Source organism: Gymnogyps californianus, chromosome 16 (genome assembly GCF_018139145.2).
Source record: "Gymnogyps californianus isolate 813 chromosome 16, ASM1813914v2, whole genome shotgun sequence".
Classification (NCBI taxonomy): domain Eukaryota; kingdom Metazoa; phylum Chordata; class Aves; order Accipitriformes; family Cathartidae; genus Gymnogyps; species Gymnogyps californianus.
Genome location: NC_059486.1, coordinates 3,991,298 through 4,012,214, shown reverse-complemented (window position 1 = coordinate 4,012,214; position 20,917 = coordinate 3,991,298). Strand labels below are relative to the sequence as shown.

Sequence of the window (20,917 nt, the reverse complement as noted above, 5' to 3'; positions counted from 1 at the left end):
CCTATACCTTTTCTCCTTCCATAACACTATCTCTCAGTAATAATCTATTCCTTTCCCACCTTTTCTAGCTGTTCAGTTATTGACCATTTAGAATGCTGGATATTAAATGTCACTCTAGTAAATATGATACTTTTCTGTTCAGAATCTCTCAGCCTGTCTGTGCCACTTGTTTGCTTTTTGGTCTGGGTTTCATACCAACAGGAAAGATTTTATTTCTTATTTTTTAATAATGGTTATATATTGCTGTCCCACTTTATGACTAGGGCGTGATTGCATCTCAGATGACTCTGGAGACTGAGTTTTCCAAATTGAGAGTCAGTTCACAGAAGAAAGGTGAATGAGAGGAAGCTGGTACCTGGGAGTGACAAAGGCCACAGCAAACTGATGAGAAAAGACTGTTAGAGATGGATGAGCTTTTGATGCAATAAGGCTCCAAAGGTGTGTAACCTCTAGAAGAGCTACTCTTTCCTGCTGAGCAAGTATTTAATCCTCTCATCACCTAGTGAGGGTTGACAAATGGAAGACGACTACAGCATTACAACAGGCATTAGAGGCGCACTGAAAAGACCAGTGTAAGCCAAAGGATTGAAGACTATCTAATGATCAAATGGAGAGAAAACCTGAAAAAGGTAGTAATAGGTCTGATCTAGCGAAGAAACCCACTCTGCAAGCTAAGCCACTTATTCTGGTGAATGCAATTCTTTTTTATTCTTAATGCTGTGGTCCCATTGTGGGAACACAAGCATGGCACAAACTCACCGGGCCTCCTCCTTTTCTCCTCAGAGAATCAGTTCTGAGTTGGCTATGAAACCTCTCGAATTCACTAACTTTCTGCCTTCTGAACTTCCTCCTTTTTAAACAGCACCTCAAGCATTTTTTTTTTTCCATGCTTGCTAAGTTTCCAGCTGCTCACTTACCCAGATTTTAAGCATTTTCTGTTTCTACTGCACACAAGTAGTAATATTCTGCCTCAATACCAAGTAATGACAGAAACTGGAAACTGTCACTTTTTAAAACCACTACCTTCAGACCACCAAAAGCCCTGTGAGTTGACTTACGTGCTTATTTCTTCCTCTGACTCCTCCACATCAGAGGAGTGTTTGGGTGGCTGGAACTCAGTTCTCCATCTTGTGCCCTGAGCCTGCTGGGCTGCTTTCAGCGTGTTCCTCCTCTCCAGTGATTCTTGGTGAAGTATATGAAAGTATTCTCCACCTTGCTTCACAAAATTGATATGATGCCTGCCAAAAATCATCACAAGTTGGTCAGTGTACTAAAGACACACTATCAAATTGATTAATTTCTGTTGCCCACCAACTTAATTTTTAACAGAGATTTCACATTCTTCTATATTCAAGAGTTCAATATGAGTATTTCCTTCTGCAACACGATAACAAAGGACAACTATTCCCCAATATGAACTGGGAGATCTTTCCCTTATCTCTTTCAGCACCACACAGGTTAACTATTAGATGTCTTGAACTCAGCATCACTTTGTCCACTACTTGATTTAAAGACTCCCTGCCTAATTCTAATTTATAGCAGCCAATTGACCACTGGGCCCCTCACTTTAACTCAGTTGTCAGCCTGACAGGCACTGCCCTGAAGCTACTGTTAGCTGCTAAATTCCACTTGCTGTCAGAAGGCTGCATTGTTAGTAACAGGGAAGGTGCCAGTGAAGCCTGTGAGTGAGCTGAAGACAACAGGCAGGGTATTACTCCAAGAGAAGAAAATAAAGAAGAAACCATAATGCACTCCCTATAGGATTGGGGGGGGGGGGGGGGGGAGGAAAAAGAAAAGGTGAGCTAGGGCAGTGAAAGGGATATTGCACACAATTACTCTACAGCCTTTGATTAAAATGTTAGCAAGAATGTAGCAGCTGATCCAAGTCAGATGAGCATGCTATCCAGGCATAGGACACTTCTCTACGTTAATGTGTTGCTGACTTTTGAATCAAGTGTCATCAGGCTGTATTGATTCTTTCAAACACAATGTAGGCTTGAAAGCTGTGCCTCATTTGTTTTACTGACAAGTAATAACTCCCTTTTCTTACTAGACATGTATTAAAGCACCTGAAGGTCATATAATGTGCAAATTTCAGGCACCGAATTCACTAGTTCTCAAGGGGAGCACAGTTTACTCCCTCCTTGCTTCCCTTGATGAAAAACCACTTGCACAATTTAATGGTTTTGGGATCGGGTTTTTGGTTTTGTTGACATGATTTTTTTAAGCCCAGCAACTATAAATACAAGCCTGAAAACATTTCCAGTTCAGGTAGATAACCTGTCTGCTAGATATTTCTATACTAACTTTGGAAAAATTAAAAAAAAAAAGAAAATCAGATGTCCCTGATAAGAAACACTGCATGCTTTAGAAAAACATAAGGATTTCAGAGTTGTGTCAGACTGGCTTAATGTTTTTTATAAGAACCTAGTATTTTGCATAACAGACTTCTCTTGGAATACTAGAAAACTTTTGATGGCCTCGAATTCTTGCTTTATGTCCTTTTCCAGTAGTTTTCTCTCTCTCCTTTCTGCCAGCTCTCAAGATATTTGTATGTAAAAATATTTTTTTCCCTTTGTAGTGCTTTTTCTACATTTCTGCACACACTAATGTAAGTATTCCTTCTTAAAGATCAAAACCCATGCTGTAGCTGTGTATTATAATGCCACAAATAGTGAACAATGAGGTTATTACATGAATCAAAGACAAGTGGTAGAGAAAGATAATTATAAATTAGAAATTTCTTTTACACTAACAGCCATAACCAGTATTACTGGAGAAAGATGCATAAGTGGCAAGTACAATCAGTACTTTTTTTTTTTTAAGGTTTATCTAATATAGAAGGCTTTAATATGTGTATTCCAAAAATCAATGATCACTCTCATATACCCATAGGAATAGGAAACATGCACACTTGTGAATGAACTTTTTTAGTCTATGACTTCCTTGAAGTCCCAGGTATTACAGAAAGTAGCTCTACAGTCTCCAAGTACGGAAAAAGAAATAAAATAGAATTAACAGAAATGCAGCATATAAAAAAGCTGTAATAACTACCCGATTTAAACAAAAAAAATCCTCTCATAATTCCATAGAATTATTTCTGGGATATGCATGAATGATCCTAAAGGTTCATGGACTCTTGTCAGGAAAACAGTAAAATAAATCCAAACTTAAAATACAGAGGTGACCAACATACTTTTCTACACTGTAGGTTTACAGTATATTGCTGGAATAGGACATCAAATATTTCTCCCTTTAAATTCTGGCATCACAATACCCTGTTTATACAATAATTTAATAAATTTAGCTGGGCTGCCTATTTGACAAGTAGGCGAGAATCATTCATTAAAATGCAAATGTAATTGAGATGAAATTTGGAATACATTTATTAAAGTAATTGAGCTTCAGTCAACTGTAGTCACAACACAGATTTTCAACTGTCGTTCAGACAAAAGGATTTGACTTATTTTTCTAAGTTAATATCTTCATCAGCATGAAAATTAAAAGTTTCCTGAGCAGTAATAATGTACCATGGAATACTTCAAGATTTCTCTACAGGAATATATTATTATAGATAAGGGTCAATGACATGTGCAAAGGAGTGACCCAGCAGTGTACTACACATACAGAAGCAAGCGTATTTTTAGTGCTTAGTGTAACTACGTACTTATTAAATTACTCTTTAAATCCTTTAGGGACTCAAGGTCATCAGTTAATTGTAATACAAGGCCATTAAAGTATTGGGGAATTGAACTTTTACTGCTAAGATTTGAGATTCTTGGCGCCTTTCTTTGAGTAAGAAATGACTTACAAAAATAAAAGGAAATGATCATTTGTCTTAATTATAATTTAGGTGCCAGAAAAACATTAAGAAGCTATAACAATAATGCCAGAAACCTTTGCATCAGGGTAAAGACAAGCTAGATATTTACCAGGTTTTTTTACCTTCTGTTTAAATATACCTTATTTAAGTACATTGGGTCATCTTCACTAAATTCAAAGGAATCATACTAAGGATATATTTGTCCCAGAAGATCAAATTTTACAGTTAACAACCTCACATCTACTTTGTACATAAACAAATTCAGTGCGAGATGGTTTACTAAAGGAATGACATGCACTCATGAACATGTGATGCCAAATCCTTGCTCAAGTAAGCTGGTATAACCGCAGCCTGAACAGAATTGCTAGAAAGATGGGCAGAAAGCTGCACACTCATGTGGCTGTCCCTCTACTAAGCAACTGTATTCAAGGCAGTGGGTGGTGTTACTGGGGTGCTTCAGTCTCATTAACTCTTCCTGCTCATCTCCCTCTGTCCCAGTCCCTGAGGTGCAAAGAAGTTGCAGTCCATTTATACCAGCTTGATTCTCTTATCTCTCTAAGGCTGAACATTATATTATGATCATGGTGAACAAAAATTGTGAGCTGTAAGTAAAACAACTATGTATCTATCAAACAACTTAAATACATATTTCTCTGATCTTAGAAATTGTTAGCCACTGTTTCATAAAATGGCTTATTCAATTTTCTTATCTTAATGGATACAGCCTTTATATCAATAAAGCTAATGACAGAACATCTGCTCCACATGCTATACAGAATGAATTTAGCCTTTTCCAGAGGCTTATAGCCAACTGTAAAAATAAATGAAACCAATGTGGCATTGCTCTGAAAGCCACTGAGAGCACAGGCTTTCTAAACGTCATTTCCTATATTTTCATAAAAGCATTTCAATCTGCATCTGCAACAACTCCCTACTAGACCAGTAAAAGCTCGTCTTTGGGTACAAGGCCAGACCCTGCTGAGGGTGTTGCAAGGTGAATATCAGCTGGGCACTACCTAACTTGTTGCACTAGTGACAAACTGAATATGAGCTAAGGCTTCCCAGGTGAAAAGAAAGTGCAATTTTATGTACACTGCCACTTAAAAGCATTCTGAGTAAATATTTTCTATAGCAGAAAAAGTAATACAAATAACAATCCATTTCTGTATAAAACAGAAAGCACAGGAGGCAATAACTTTGAAACTACAGCAAATAACAGCTGAACTGTATTCTGAACATTACAGACTAAAACCATGGATTAAACCCCAGTATAATTCTTCTAAACAAACACTTAGCATTATTTGCAGCCATGCCATCATGAGCTGTGATCCCATCACAAGTCTCAAATGAGGCTGATGAGTATTTGGATTCTGAAGAATTCAAAGAAATATCCCCTGAAAGAAGCGGTGAGAGCAGCAAGCTTTCTTCATTTGGATTAAACTTGAAATCTATGCTCTTACTTAGTTTTAGGGGTGTCGTGGTTTAACCCCAGCCAGCAGCTAAGCACCACGCAGCCACTCGCTCACTCCCCCCCACCCCTGGGATGGGGGAGAGAATCAGGAAAAAAATCTCGTGAGTTGAGATAAAGACAGTTTAATAGGACAGAAAGGAATGAAAAACAATGATAATGATAATAATAATATGACAATAGTAATACTAAAAGAATTAAACTATACAAAGCAAGTGGTGCACAATGCAAATTGCTCACCACTCATTGACCAATGCCCAGTTAGTTCCCGAGCCGCGATCCGCCCCTCCCAGCTGGCTCCCCCAGTTTATATACTGGGCATGATGTCATATGGTATGGAATAGCTCTTTGGCCAGTTTGGGTCAGCTGTCCTGGCTGTGTCCCCTCCCAGCTTCTTGTGCCCCTCCAGCCTTCTTGCTGGCTGGGCATGAGAAGCTGAAAAATCCTTGACTTAGTATAAACACTACTTAGCAACAACTAAAACATCAGTGTGTTATCAACATTATTTTCCTACTAAATCCAAAACAGCACTATACCAGCTACTAGGAAGAAAATTAACTCTGTCCTAGCTGAAACCCGGACAAGGGGGCACTGTGGTACTGGAGGGTCTGTCTTTTTGAACATATAATAAAATGGAAGTTCTGACAACCTGAAGTTATTAAGGATCCTATGGTAATCTCCGCAGGAGCACAAGCATTAACACCTGCATTCTCATCAGATTTCAACTGATTAAATGTTACTGCCCTCACTGCTGTTCCAGTTGGAATAGGACACTTATTTTTTTTATCATGCCAGTCCCCTAAAATACTATGTTGTGTGTATGCGCATTAACACACATCAGACTCCATTTGAGCTGTTGCTGCATTCTAATAGCTACAGTAATTCTTATATGTCCCTTAACTTTCTGACAAGGTGCTGTAACACCTAAATAGCTAGTAATTGTAAAACAGCAGGAAATGCCAAGATAAAAGTAAATCCATATGCACACAGTGGTCGTCTTATTTACAAAGCGTGCACAGAACAATAGGAGAGCAAACTGCATTTCTTGTAAATTGTCAACAGTGATACTGATTTATACCAGCAGAGAATCTGTTCCATTCTCTTATCAGTAAATACTGGAGCTGCTGACTATTTCACTCAGTTCTTTAGTGCCTTACATTCAGCATTGTAATCTATGCCAGTATGTCCCAAATTTATTTACATTAGGACTGCTTCACACCTTTCCTGAGCGATGTAAGGCAGTCTCATTGTAAATGAGAATTAGTGCATTGTTCACTTAAAATGTACGCAGTTCGTTATTACAGGGTTGTCGTGGTTTAACCCCAGCCAGCAACTAAGCACCATGCAGCCGTTTCCCCCTCCCCCTCCCAGTGGGGTGAGGAGGAGGAAAGGAAAAAAAAAGTAAAACTCATGGGTTGAGATAAGAACAGTTTAATAACTAAAGTAAAATATAATACTAACAATAGTAATAATGAAGTATAATAATAATAGTAATGAAAAGGAATACAACAAAAAAAAGGAAGGGGGGGAAGAAAAAAAACCTGTGATGTGCAATGAAATTACTCACCACCCGCTGACCGATGCCCAGTTAGTTCCCAAGCCGCGATCTGCGCCTCCCGGCCAACTCCCCCCCGTTTATATACTGGGCCTGACGTTCCATGGTATGGAATACCCCTTTGGCTAGTTCAGGTCAGCTGCCCCGGCTCTGCTCCCTCCCAGCTTCTTGCACACCCGCTTGCTGGCAGAGCATGGGAAACTGAAAAGTCCTTGGCTTAAGATAAGCGCTACTTAGCAACAACTAAAACATCAGAGTGTTATCAACATCATTCTCACACTAAATCCAAAACACAGCACTGTACCAGCTACTAAGAAGAGAGTTAACTCTGTCCCAGCCAAAACCAGGACAAGGGTGCGTACACCAGCCACCTTCTGAAACTACCAAAAGCCATGGAGTTAAGTTTACATGGTGGTGAGCCTGAGCCAGCAAGCCCTGCTGTTGAGCTCTGCATTTGGGTCATATCCTGAAAGCTTAGCATGTGGACAAGAAAAAGCTTGCAACTATTCACAATTAATATGTAGATACTAAAGTAAATTAATTACAAATTCTGGTTTGGTAGTGTTTACAGCCAAGTTAGAGATGCAAACATATACACATGAGGCGATGGAGAATCAGGAACACACTGGTTACTACTCCTATTTAATGGTTGAGTAATTACACAGTAAGAACCAAATGGGTAAATATTCATACATCTAGTCGTCTTAAATTCAGTGAAGACCAGATGATAATGACATTAAAATCTATTAAATGTAGTTACTAACCCATAGAAACTCAGCCATATGTGATCATTTACCATACTGAACCATTAACTGTTCTGGCAAGGAACTAAAGTAGTACCATATCAACATCTGTCTTGAGTAGTTGAAGACATACAAACAATCTGGAATACCCACATTATTTCCGATATAGATTCCCATTTTATTCTCCTGCAGATAAGTAAAATATTCTGTACTCAAATGTCTCTGTTTAAAAAACAAAACCAGGATCTGCATAATGGGAAAGATGCATATTATCACATGAAAATCTGACCATGAAATAAGTCAAGAAACAAGTAAAGTTAAAATAAGACATGAGTAAATTTGTGGTATGTTCACAGAAGTTTGTGCAGCAGGAAATAAGGATCTTCAATAGTCAAAACAACATCCCACAGTATTATAAAAGATGTCACCAGGTGAATGTATTAATGTATCACTGCATATTTAAAGATGTCTCAGAGTGGTTTTCAATTAACTATAAAGACATTGAAATATAGAAGATACTGCTTCCATTGTGAAATGAGGTAGAACCTCTATCTTGAAAATGAGGAGAGGTTCTCTTACATTGAGAAGCACAAACATATTTGGCTACCTGGAGGTACAAAAACAACATACCAAAAAACTGGCTTATTTTTAGTTGGAAATGTGTTCTTCTCAACCTAGAAAGAATGGAGGGCAGCAATTTCTCTTGTAAGAAGTCCCAGAACACAAGAACATGCACACACACACACCCCTCCACTTATGTCATGCTGTAACTCCCATTCCTGTTGATCTTCATATAAAAGTTTTCTTTGGGGGTAGGCACATTCAGGTTTCCAGCTCTTGGTGTCTCTGGAGAAGTACATAAGCAAAGGTGAGTGGGGGAAGTACTTCCAGAGCAGCAGAGAGAAGACACCTTTGTACCGATAAAGGGCAGAAAAATAAATCTGTGAGATTTCAAGGCTTTGCTTTAAGTTCTTCTTCAAAAAGCTGTGGGGAAACTATTACTAGAACTTCAAAAGAAAAAAATAATCTGGAGATTTCTGGGCTTTCCATTTTCTTGCTGTAAGAATGTACAATAATAACTTTATGTTCATATTACCAATAAAAACTCACTGCTTGTTAAGTGGAACTTCAGTGAGGTCCCTGATCTTCCACCAGGAAATACTGCTGGTTCAAGATTTTCATGTGCAAGTAGAAACCAATCCTCATGATCTAGTGTCTTGCCTTACCACATAAAGGTATTTACAGAGCAATGAAATTTTACTACTAAATAATGGAAAACCCATTTTAAGTGTTAGCTTTGTTCAAACATTCAGTGACAATGTGTCATTTTATATCATAATACGTGGGATTAGACTGTTGTGTTTAGATAGATAGTAAAATCTAATAAGCAATGAACTATTTCCACTTACAAAATTTCAAACATAAACAAACATTTTTGCACAAAACGAAAGGAGATTGAGACTCAAACGAACAGCCTGGAAAGGCAGAAATGTTGATGGGAATAGCAGTCTTTCCAGTGATTGATGATAGAGATAATGATTCATACACCCATACACGTAAATGGTTGTCTTTGCCCATGACTGCTGTCTAATTAACATGAGCCATCATTCATGTTAAAGAAAATTTTTGCTTCTGGGAAAAAAAAAAAAAATGCTGCAAACTGCCAGCAGTGACAGTGCTAGAAACATGCCAATTAAAGTGATTTCTGCCAAGCAGCAAAAGGGCACAAAACATTGGTTTCCAAGCAACTGACATTATGGAGTATTAAATACATTGGAAACTAATATTGGCAGATAAGGTGAAATGTTTCTCAGTACTGCCTCAGTCTCTTCTTTGCTTAACTCCACTTTGCTTCTCCTCCCTGCTTTTACAGACTCCAATGATATGCATTAAGGAATGCCAACTTATCATAATCTCTAAACACTAACATCTTTTTTGTCTGCATATATTAGGATAGGATCAGTATAGATTCACAAGTAAGGACAGACAAGGTCATAACCCAAACTCCAAAAATAACACATTTCTTGCCGTTTAAAATCTTCCGGTCGTAGCTGCCATTTCAATCACAAAATTTAAATGGTTTTGTATTAGCATCAGCTACACAGCCACTAGCAGGAAAAGAAGTAGGAGAAACCAGTCTTCGGGTAACGGTCAGTCTAACTGTTGTTGCAGGCATAAAGAATGCATTAGTAGAAGCTGGACTTTCTACATGCAGAGTGACTTTTAGAGATCTGCCTTCAGGAAACTTGAACCATTTTAAAAAGCCATCCAGTTTCTAATTTAAAACATAAAAAGCAGCCAGTTGAATACTGTTAAACTGCCAGCAGTTTGACATTTAGTTTTATTTAACTAGCACAGCACAGTGAAACAGATGCACAGGAGCCATTTTCTTCAAACTATGGGAAATGCAATGCAGAGGTTTAGCATGCTCTTTTTGCAAGTAAAGGCTTGACTGGCTCATGGACACTTCCCCTTTGAGCTTGCAGCTCAAAGCTGTGGATTCCTAGACATCATCGGCTGAGGACGACCACAACTTGTCATTTTTACACGGGCACCTATGCTTAGATGACTGTCACTGCACAGTTTTCAGTTTCTATCACCTTTCCTACCTCCTTTTTACACAAAGAAAGTATTTTCAGCTAGTCTTATTTGAAGCAATACAATATGCTTATTTTTAAGCACTATTTTTTGGGGTGATGTTTAACAAGAGTATTTCCAGTACACTTGCATGGTCTTGGTGGGCTGAGTTAGTCTACAGAAGTGATTTATGGCAACCTGCTTTTATTATGGATTAACAACTACAAGCTTCCAATGCTTTGGTAACTTCTTTTGCTGTGTAAGTGTTCCTACATCTTTCTACAATTTATTAGTTCTAAAGACTTCTACTTTCTTGGTTCTCATACAATACATCCCCATGCAAGTGTGGATTACTTAACATTATTTCTGGATCCCATTTACAGATGTCATTGGAACAAAGCAATAAGAAAGGATCTCCCTCAGAGCTGAATGTCATTTCAAAGGGGCTGTGCTTCTTGAGTTTCCTTAGTTTTAGTAAGAATAGCAATAGAAATGAAAACATAATTCTTAGCTCAAAGCTAAAGGTATTTGAATGCTCAAGGACAAAGGTGTGGTCTTTTCTGCCATACTGTATTCCACCCACTGAATCTGACATTGGGAAGTACTTAGTCAAGTCAGAGCTACTTTGTGTCTATATGCACAATTTCCACTGGAAGTAAGACATATTGATCTACAAAGGAAGAGGAATAATCATTATCTACAGATTTCCCAAATGGTTTTTCATTTTATGCTGCACAAAGATAAGCAAATTCCTTCTTTCATTTTAATGCTGTGTTTAGGCAAAATGGTATCTGAGAGCTGACAGGTGTCTCCCTAAAGTGACTGGGTACAACTCCTCAGTAGGAAGAGCGGTACGATTTTCTACTGGGGACTAGTGACTGATAGTTTTGAAAGATGAGTAGTTTGAGCAACCTCTGCGTTCTGTCATCATCCTCTTTTACATCATCATGAGGACTCACGAAAGTATGAGAGCATATTACTGAGAGGAGGTATGAGGTCATAATTATAAGGTTTATCTTCAGTTTAATTATGCTTTTAATGTGTAAGGTAGAATATTAAAGCTTTATGAATGCAGCTAAGTCTGTTCCAGTAATGACTCTTCAAAACATTTTTGAGATAATTTTAAAATTCATACTGCTGTGCTATGTCACTGTGATCATTAAAAAACTTCCTCACAGTTTGTTCCATTATACTCTTTCATACAAACAAGCTGCAAGATCACAGGCACCACTTCCTGTGAATATGTATCAATTAACGTCCAATTAAGGCAACTGCTGGGTGTTCCTTTTCAATCAGGAGGAGGAAAAGCAGCAAAAACCAAATCCACAAAGGTCATTTGTATTCACTGACTCCCTGTAGTATGTATTAGCATGCTGCTCTGCTAGCCTGACTGCTTTAATTGAAATTAAAAGTTGCTGCCCTGGAGAAGAAAACTCCAGTTTTCTTCTTTCTTTCTTGCATTTTCCACTCTGCTTCTTTTTTCTAAAATAGCTCCTTTTCTGTAGTCTGAAATTGTTACTAAGAAGTATTGCTAACATGTCCTTTGGTCCAAACCAGCAGTGCAGTCATTCTCACTTGAAATTATCTTTTCCCACAACTTCACATCTCAATATTTGGTTAAAAATCTGTGGATTTGATTTCTTTGCTCTTCTTACTGTTCTTTTTTCTACATGCAGATTTAGTCAAAGTAACATTGTGCAAACACTCAAGATGAATGGCTAGCACATTTTCATTATTAAAAGGTCATGCAATGACACTTGAAGAATTTCCAGGCTTACACAACACAATAAAAATTAAAAACCAGTTAACGTATACCTTTGATTTCCAGATATTAAGTCTGTTGGATATTTTTCCGCATACTGGGTCATTTGGCTCCTGTACATTTCAGAAAGTGAGTTCATGTTTCAAAAATCTGTTTCCCTGACTTTTCTCAAGCAAATTTCTCCATGGCCATTATAGCTCATATCATACTTCACTTCTTAAATAATATATGTGGGATTCATTATTTAATTGCCACAGTAAATAGAATAAATTATATTAGGTGTGTTACAGGATCACTACTGGCATTGCAATGTAAAGAATGTGTGGTATTACACAATATGACAGGCAAACTTCATTTGAGCATTGAGCACAACAGTGCTTTCCAGAAACTAGTATTAAAGTGACCATTGCCTACACAAGAGCAAAACGGCACATTTCTCCTGAGTGTACTAAGCAGCTTTGACTATGCCCTCACCATGCTAAACTTCTGATCGTCAAAAAACAAATGTGTGTAAATACATCATTTACGGTTGAGTAAATGTAAAAAGTAAATAAACATTTATTTGTGCAGTAGCACAAGATTAAGTCTTCCCTTTCTTCATCTTCCATCTGTTTCAACTGTCATGGAAAAACTTGTGGTCAGGAATATTGCTACCCAGACATCTGAAATCACATGAAGCTAGTTTTGAATGCAACTGTGAATTAAATTTATGGGACTAGAAGAAGATGGCAGAGTTGGAGATGCTTTAACGGGTAGGTTTTTTGGTTTTTGTGGTTTTTTTGTTTGTTTGGTTTTGTTTTGTTTTTACTTATCAGCACTTCAAACTCTGCTTGGTATATTAAAGTGGAGTTGGGTTCTTTCCATCTTCCATATCAGCAGTAAAAAGGATTCTGCAAGCCAAATATTTAAGAACAATTGCACAACATCCCTATCCTATGCGGGTGTGGTGCAGGTACAAGTGATCAGGACATAACAGACAATTCTGCTGATAACGCACATAAAGGAATATAATCTTGTTTGTCCCTTTAGCTGTATTGGCTTCTGGAGGTGAGAAGGGATGAAAGACTAAAATCTGGGGTTTTAATCACTCAGAGACAAGATATGACATCAAAACACATTAGGATCAAATCTATTCACATCATTAAAAATCTACATTTAACATAATTTTGCAGATTGCATTACCATTACAAATTCAGTGAAAGGCAAATCTGCATTTATCATAATGTGGTGCAGGAAACAGAAATGTCTTCCGTTGAAAGTAGGCTAGACTAAACACTTCATCTGTTATAGGAAACAACTGCGCTCACCTGGAGTAATGGGCTGGATCTCTAAGAAGTCTCTCCCTGGAGCTTTTAATTTAGTAGGGCAATTTTGAGAATAAAAATAAAAATCAGAGAAACAGAGGCATCACTGCAGTCCAGAAGAATAAGTAAGGCATTTACTTACCTGAGACACCCGAGTTCCAATTGTAGCTGTTCCAGTGATAATTAATCTTCCATCCCCAATTTGACTTTCATAATTTACTTATGAGAGTAATAATATTTATACACCTAATACCTAGCAGTGCTGCAGAGATGAGTAAGACAATGCTTGCACGTACGTGAGCGCTAGCCATTGTAAGATTTATCAAACTAACATCCCTAAAAGCATAAGATAGCAGTAATAAGATTAAAAATTTAAAAAATAGTTTAAATGAAAATGGTAAGAAAAAATATGCCTTATATGTAAAAAAAAAAAATTTTTGCTTTCAGTAACAAAAGCAATCCTCATTCACACTCTGCCATTCATACCAATTTAAAAAGCTATACATTTATGCAGTGAGTTTAGTTCAGATACATTACCTAGTTTCCAGTCCCAATTTACAATTTACCTGCCAGAGCTGCAGAGGGGTCAAGTGATTTCCACGAAGGTACATAAAAGTTAGGTGCTCAGCCAAGAGTTAGGATCAATATCTTGACACTTCATTTATTCAAACTGTAAATTGTAATGAAATGAGTGGTCCAGCTTGCTTCATCCAAATGTCTACATATCAATTTGCTAAGATTTTAAAAATCAAGGCTTTTAGTACCAATGGTGATGGTAATTTTCATCCTACAGAACACTTGTAAATATTTTTTGTCCTACTCATTTGAATATAAACAATGTAAAGCAACCAAAAGCGAGCTCCAAGCACCTGCAACTCATATATCAAGAAGTAAACTGATCTTTGGCATGTTATCATCAAAAGAACTTTAACTTGACCTCAAGGAGACAATTCCACTGAAATTTAGCAATGAACAATGGACACAGGCAGTCAAACATAACTAACAGTGCATTTATGGCAAAAACAAGTCACGCTTTACAAAAATGGCTTATCCAACCTTCAAAGTACACAGCATTTATTATTTTGTTTGCAGGTTATTACTATTTTTGGCCAAGTTATCAAGTGAAAATTCACTAAAAGTGAATTAACAAAGTGAATAGTAAAAATAATTGGGGGCAGAGAAGGATAAAAGGGAAGAATGTGAAATTTAATGTTATCACAAGTAACTAGTATAAAGTTTAGAAATTGCTCTGATGTAAAAATTTGGGAATATTTAAAAACAGTACATTATTGTGAAACGTGAAGTTCTGATTCCTCTACAGTACTGCATGCAAAGAGGCTACTTTCTCTGACTTTCTTGAGTTTTTTGCAGTTGCAACCTCAGCCAGACAATGCAAGAGCCTAATTTGTCTTCAATATATTATGCTAATACAGTATCATGTGTTCTCTTGACTGCCATATTTGCTTAGATTTAACCTAATTACTAAGTTTTTATATAGATGTCTGTCTTATTGCTGCTTGCTTTAATTCAACTATTTTTATCAAGTGAATGCTCTTCAAAGACTTAAAGTCTAGGAACCTTGTAAACACTTGTGTAATCTGTACCCTGCTGGGGCTGGCAGTGGTAATTTGTCAGTTTTATTTGCAGCAGGCTGTAACTAAACCTTGCCAGATGTAAATCTTTTTTTGTACTACTGCTTGCTGTTTCAGTTGCAAATGAACCTCATTTCTTAGCTTAACACTCACATCAAGCAAGCTAGAAGGTTCCAGGAAAATTTAGAAAACCCTAGAGTCACCTACTACAAGGCTTATTATGCAGTTTAGCAACTGTTTAAGCTAATACTGAGCAAATAGAGTGAATAGTCTCTGTAGGCAAGTTTGGAGTGCAATCAGAATGTGTGATTGCAACAGAAAAGCACATTGAAGCCTCAATCTTGTCAACTTAAGCGCTACCCGCAGTGACAATGGTGAAACATGGGTGACAACACAGCCTAAGTACATTTAAGAGTGTGAGTGCCTAAATGGGAGAGTACTCTTTGCTAAAGCCTATTCCGAATAGGCTTCCCTAGTTTGGTTTTTTTTTTTGGTGTTGTGGGTTTTTTTGTTTTTTTTTAAATGAGACCATAAGAAATGCCCTGCTGGGACAGAAGTTTATTGTGTCTAGTGGCAATAGAAGATAGCCTCTAGGAAAAGCATACACACCCAGCTACTTTCTGTGGTCAGTCCTGTAAAATAATGGTTGCTGTCCAAACTCAGCTGGCTAAAAGGTATATAGAATCCCAAATCAAAGTCCTATTATAACAGCTCACTACCCATCAGATAAGGGGCACAAAAATCTATTCCTTCCACGTCAGCATCCTCCTGAGACTCAAGTTGGTATATTCCAAATGAGTCCATGCAGATATTTCTATAATAGTGGTAGATATTTTCATTATGATTTTCCATCTGTCCTGGGTTCAGCTGGGATAGAGTTAATTTTCACAAGCAGCTGGGAGGGGCACAGCCAGGACAGCTGACCTGAACTAGCCAAGGGCATATTCGATACCATATGACGTCATGCTCAGTATATAACTGGGAGAGCTGGCAGGGCATGGGGTGGAGAGGAGGGATCGCAGCTCAGGAACAGGCTGAGCATCGGGTTCCGGGTAGTGAGCAATTGCATTGTGCATCACTCGCTTTATACATTCTTTTATTAGTATTATTGTTGTTATTACTTCTTCTCTCCTTGTGTTGTCCTATTAAACTGTCCTCATCTCAACCCATGAGGTTTTACCTTTTTCTTCCGATCCTCCTCCCCATCCCACCGCAGGGGGAGCAGCAAGCGAGCGGCCGCGTGGTTCTTAGTTGCCAGCTGGGCTTAAACCACAACAGTCACATAGTGGACATTGTATGTCCTAACATTGCTCATTTTTGACTACTTTATTACCAAATCTTGGCACAGCACTGTGTCATGCAAAAGACTGCAAAGAACTAACAGGCACCTTTATAAAGAACACTAAACAATATAGTATTGATATAGACAGAGCTATCAAACAATTATTCCTCATACAGCATTGTCAAAATTTTGAGTATACATAAAGCCTATAAAGGAAGAATTGTAAACCATCTTTTCTAAGCTGTTAGTACAGTTGATTATTTCAGCCATAATCGAAGTACTGCCACTGCAGAACCAAAGATTCCTTTAGCCTTGACTGGCCCATTTCTGTGTGCTCTGGATTCCCTTACCTTGAGTGAGCTAGAGCTTTACTAAGAGTCCTCAGCTCCTTTCTTGTTTCTCTAAATGGGGAGAGCCTCTTCACTGGTTCCAGTGGATCAGACTGAAAGTGATCAAATTGAAAATAAATATTATGGTATTAATTAAGAAGAGCTTAGCATAGAGAAGGTATGTGCAGTCTCAGGGTTGTTTTAATCACCAAATATTTTCCGAGACAGTCATCATCTGGGACAGCATTGTGTCATTTCACAAGCATGTAAACAAGTCTTACATGATACTGCTGTGCATGCCCGTGTCTACATGTGTTCCAACAGCTTTTAACTCATTGGCTGACTTCAAGTTTGACAGAGATCTTACAGGCAGTTAAGCACCCGTGAGCTTCATTAAACTACGAGACAGGAAGAAGAGATTGTTCAATGGCCTAGACTTAAGGAATGACTGCTGTGAGTGCTTATGCATTAACAAACTACGAAAAGCATGCACAGGAGAGAAATCTTTTAGAAGTCCCAACCCAGAAAAATTTTCAATCAGACTCAAAACACGGAGATTGACAGTTGTAAAAAACAAAACAATAAGAAAAGCTCCACAGACATAGCTGGTTTTGGAGCACAGACATAATGGTTTTATTACTTTCTTTCTCTCTTATTTTTTAAGAGTGTACAAACCAGGTCAGCAATTTTACTTCAGGGAATTAAAATCACCTACTTAGCACATTGTTCAAAATGTCTGCAACATTTTTTCTTCTGAGCAGCTATGGAACTGAAATACATGGGAGATGAAAGCTTGTGTTTGTTGTTGAACTAGCCCTGGCTTAGAAGTACCCTTGGGGTCTCCAGAGAACAGCTGCATCGATTTCATAGAATTATGATTGCATTCTGTGCATATGCAGTGTTTTTGCATGTGTTAGGTAATAAAAAATAAATTCCCGGTAAAGGAAATAAAGAAGATCCTTTATTATGCACCTGGGAAGGTATGCAACAGGATATTGCAGATCTCAGTTGGATCTGTAGAGAAAATGCTCTCCTACTCAAGAGAGGCTGCAACTCATTTCAAATCTCTATGCACATCTGAGTGTACCATTTTTGATTGCTGAAACAATTGGTGCTCTGTATGGACAACAGCTTCTATGATAAGAATGAGCTGCATACTTCACCCTTTCTTAGTATGTTTTTAACTGTAAGAGAACATTCTGGAAAGTGCAAACAAAATAAAAGACTTTTTAATGAGATGTAAAGATAAAAATAATAATTGTAAATGAGAACTGAAAAGATAAAAATGATAAATGAATGTGTTGGTGGAATGTTTCTGGTATTCAGGCCAGAGTGCTTCTGCCAGTAAAACAGCTGGCACAGCTGCACCTTTTAGCAGGACTTCCACAGCCCATCTTACTTTTCAACTTTGTTAGCTTCCAACAAATCTGAGTGATTTGAGTTAGATAAAAAAGGAAATTAAATATTGTGTTGTGATAGGTGAGATATTACTGGATGCTGAAGTCAGGCTAACACTTGTGCTTGCTTTCTTTTACTAAAAAATTATGATCAAAGCAGCTGCCTGGCATTCAGTTTTTTTTCTACAGAGAAAGGAGATGGATCAGACTTTAAATAAGCTAACAAAGACAACATATGACAAAAAATTAAATCTTTTTGCTGGATTGTCAAATAAAATTCAGGTAAATTGTTAAATGCATACAGAGAAATTAAAGTGTGTTTTAATTCCAACATTTTATTTATATTTACAAGGCCTGAATTGCTTTGGGATAGATAGCCACAGACAACACTGTAACTCTGCATTGTTGTATGACATGCCTACGTACACATCAAACAGAACATACACTTGGGTGGTCTTGCATGAATTAGAACAGACTCACCACAGTAGCTGTTCTGTGCTGACCACAAAGTGGCATTTAAGTAAAATTATCTCCAGGCCTGTCAATATTTAAAATTTTAGGTTGAGGTCACACCAGGCAAAGGCTGAAAAACCAGATATAGGCTAGAACAACTGTTAATTTGTGCAGGCCTACATAACACCCAAAGGAACAGCCCTTTCTGCTTCAGGTTTTTGAGATCTAAGGATGTGCAATATTGACCTATGTACTTTAATAAAAATATGAATTTTTGAAATAAAAAGTAATTTTGAATGTATTAGACATTTCTGTGCTAAACTAACGTAACATAATTTAAAGGTCAGTCTTCTAGAATTGACGCATGGAATAACTAACACAGCTAAACTGAATTTTCAGAACGCAATTTTTACCAAATTACAATAGAACCCTACATCTCACTCATCAGCAATTTTTTCTGATACCTTCAGGAGGAGTTTTACTAGATAAAACCTATGAAGTGTTAATCAGTCAGCAAAAGGCTGGTTCCTTATACACAGTAAGACTTTAAATCTTGAATTCATCAAACAGATATCTATATGAATAATTAAAACATGATGTTTGTCTGTTGCCTTAACTCCATCTTGAATCAAAGCTTCACCAGTCTCACCTCTGGATTGAAAGAGTACTTGTTAGTAGTAACCTCAGCCACTTCTTTGGGCGGTTTTTCCTGCACATCTTTTTTCACTGGTTCCTAAAAAGAATGAACAAAAACATGTAACCATATATGAAATACTGCTAGTTACCCACACTGTAGCAGGTCATAATATTAAAAATTAAGTGGTGCAAATAATTTTTTGTACAGAGATGCAAACTAAAGCAAAAATAACGGCTAGTCTATTGTAGAAAAACTTAAAATGTCACTAAGTAACTCTGGTGCACAAATAGATTCTCATATGAAGTACCTGTTGAGAAGCTACTGTGCAAAATGCATACATGCTTTCTAAATTACTATGCTGAAACGCTTAGAAAACGTAGCTTTTCTCTTGGAAGACTGTTATATAGACTACTGTGTCTACCATAAAAAGAAAATCCAATTTCCAAAACCAGGAACAGAAAATTACTTACCTGTAATTGCTCTTCCCTGAAGATACACACTGTGATAGACCACTATTCTTGGGTCTGTGCTTTCACCCACAAGGAAGGCACAGACTCATAAAAATCCCTGAAGTCAAACACAAGCACACTTTTAGAACTCCTTCAACCATCAGTTTATTCAAGTGGAAGGAAGACACATTCCCTTCTATTAAAAAAAATTGTATAGGTAGATTAATAAAAGAGTTTAGATCACTCAGCAGTGTATGGTGCTCAGGCTAAAAGGATATGAAAACAGTAATTCTCTTCTGCACTTGTTTTAGATCAAAGAGCTCATTTATCGATTCCAAGCAAAGCAAAGCTGGAGGCCCTAGCAAGTCACATCCTTATAGTCAGGGTAGAGCCAACGTACAAAAAAGGCTGCACAGCAGACTCAAAGCTGCGGATGAAATACTTGCTACGCTGTATAGCTTTTGCACAACACAGCAAAGCCTGGAAATATTCAAGTATTAAAAACAAAAATTAAGAGCAGAACATTTTGCTTGTTGGAATCTTGACTCGAGAAGGCACAAAATTCTTTTGAAATTTATGTTCCTATGTAACATTTCAGCAGAACAAAGGTTCAAAGTGTAAGGAACAGTATCTTCACTCACTGGAGAACTGCAAACACCAATGTTCTAATATAATGACTGAGGGAGCCCACAAACAAGTAGAAAACTAGGAGGGGGAAAACAAACCCAAACCCAGAAATGGTACTAAGAGCAAAGTAGCTGGAACGGAAAGAAGATTTTCTGCAGCCAGAGAATAAGGATGAACTAATGAAATGTCAAAGAGAAGTCTGAAGGCTCCACTATTTCATGCAATTGGGGTGCACTTGATCAAGACTGGTCAGCAGCAGAGACAGATGGCAAATTGACACTGCTCAGGAGCACAAGTCTTACAGAGGGCTACCAATGAACCCGAGAGCCTACCTCAGTAATTGAGAAAACCTCATTCACGCACTGAACAAGAGAGGAATCATTTTATAGCCTGAGTGGACACCCATACTTCACCTATAGGAAATGCTAATCAGAGGAGATTACTGGGGATGAGTATGCATTCAGTATGGAGAGTCTGTTACGCTGAACTTTAGGGAAAATAAAAATTAAGTATTTGTCATTACATAAATTTAATCATCAATATTTGGTATATTTTTTCCAGAGATCGAAGTTATTTATTTTAACCATTTGTAGCGAGAAGCAGATTCTGAATACTAAGTGTCTTTATCTGTGAAAACAGGCTTTCAAAAGTAGACTGGATTTTAGAAATGAGTTGCCAAACAAAACCCTTTTTTAAAAAACATAATTTCCAGCATAAGAAGTCTGAAATATTTGTAACTACATTCCTGTATATTCATGAACACAAATGATCTATCCAGAACATAAACAATGCTAAAAGACAAATAATTATTTATTTCCTCTGATTTACCCTTCTAAATTTCAGAGTACTCTTAAAGGCAGAAAGGTGCCAGATGGATGGAACAGAAGACTTTGTAGGTGAAACCTTCAGAGAAGCTGGT

The 20,917-nt window shown here is 37.5% G+C and overlaps 1 protein-coding gene across 1 annotated transcript in view; it reads right to left on the bottom strand.

Moving 5' to 3' along the window:
- CCDC60 (coiled-coil domain containing 60) overlaps window positions 1–20,917 on the bottom strand; it is a 64,342-nt gene that overhangs the window by 18,597 nt on the left and 24,828 nt on the right. The window contains exons 2-4 of the mRNA XM_050906765.1: window positions 18,935–19,018; window positions 16,457–16,548; window positions 1,059–1,238 (exon numbers count right to left, since the gene is read on the bottom strand). Coding sequence (XP_050762722.1) covers window positions 1,059–1,238; window positions 16,457–16,548; window positions 18,935–19,018 — 356 coding nt within the window. The remainder of the gene's footprint in view (window positions 1–1,058; window positions 1,239–16,456; window positions 16,549–18,934; window positions 19,019–20,917) is intronic.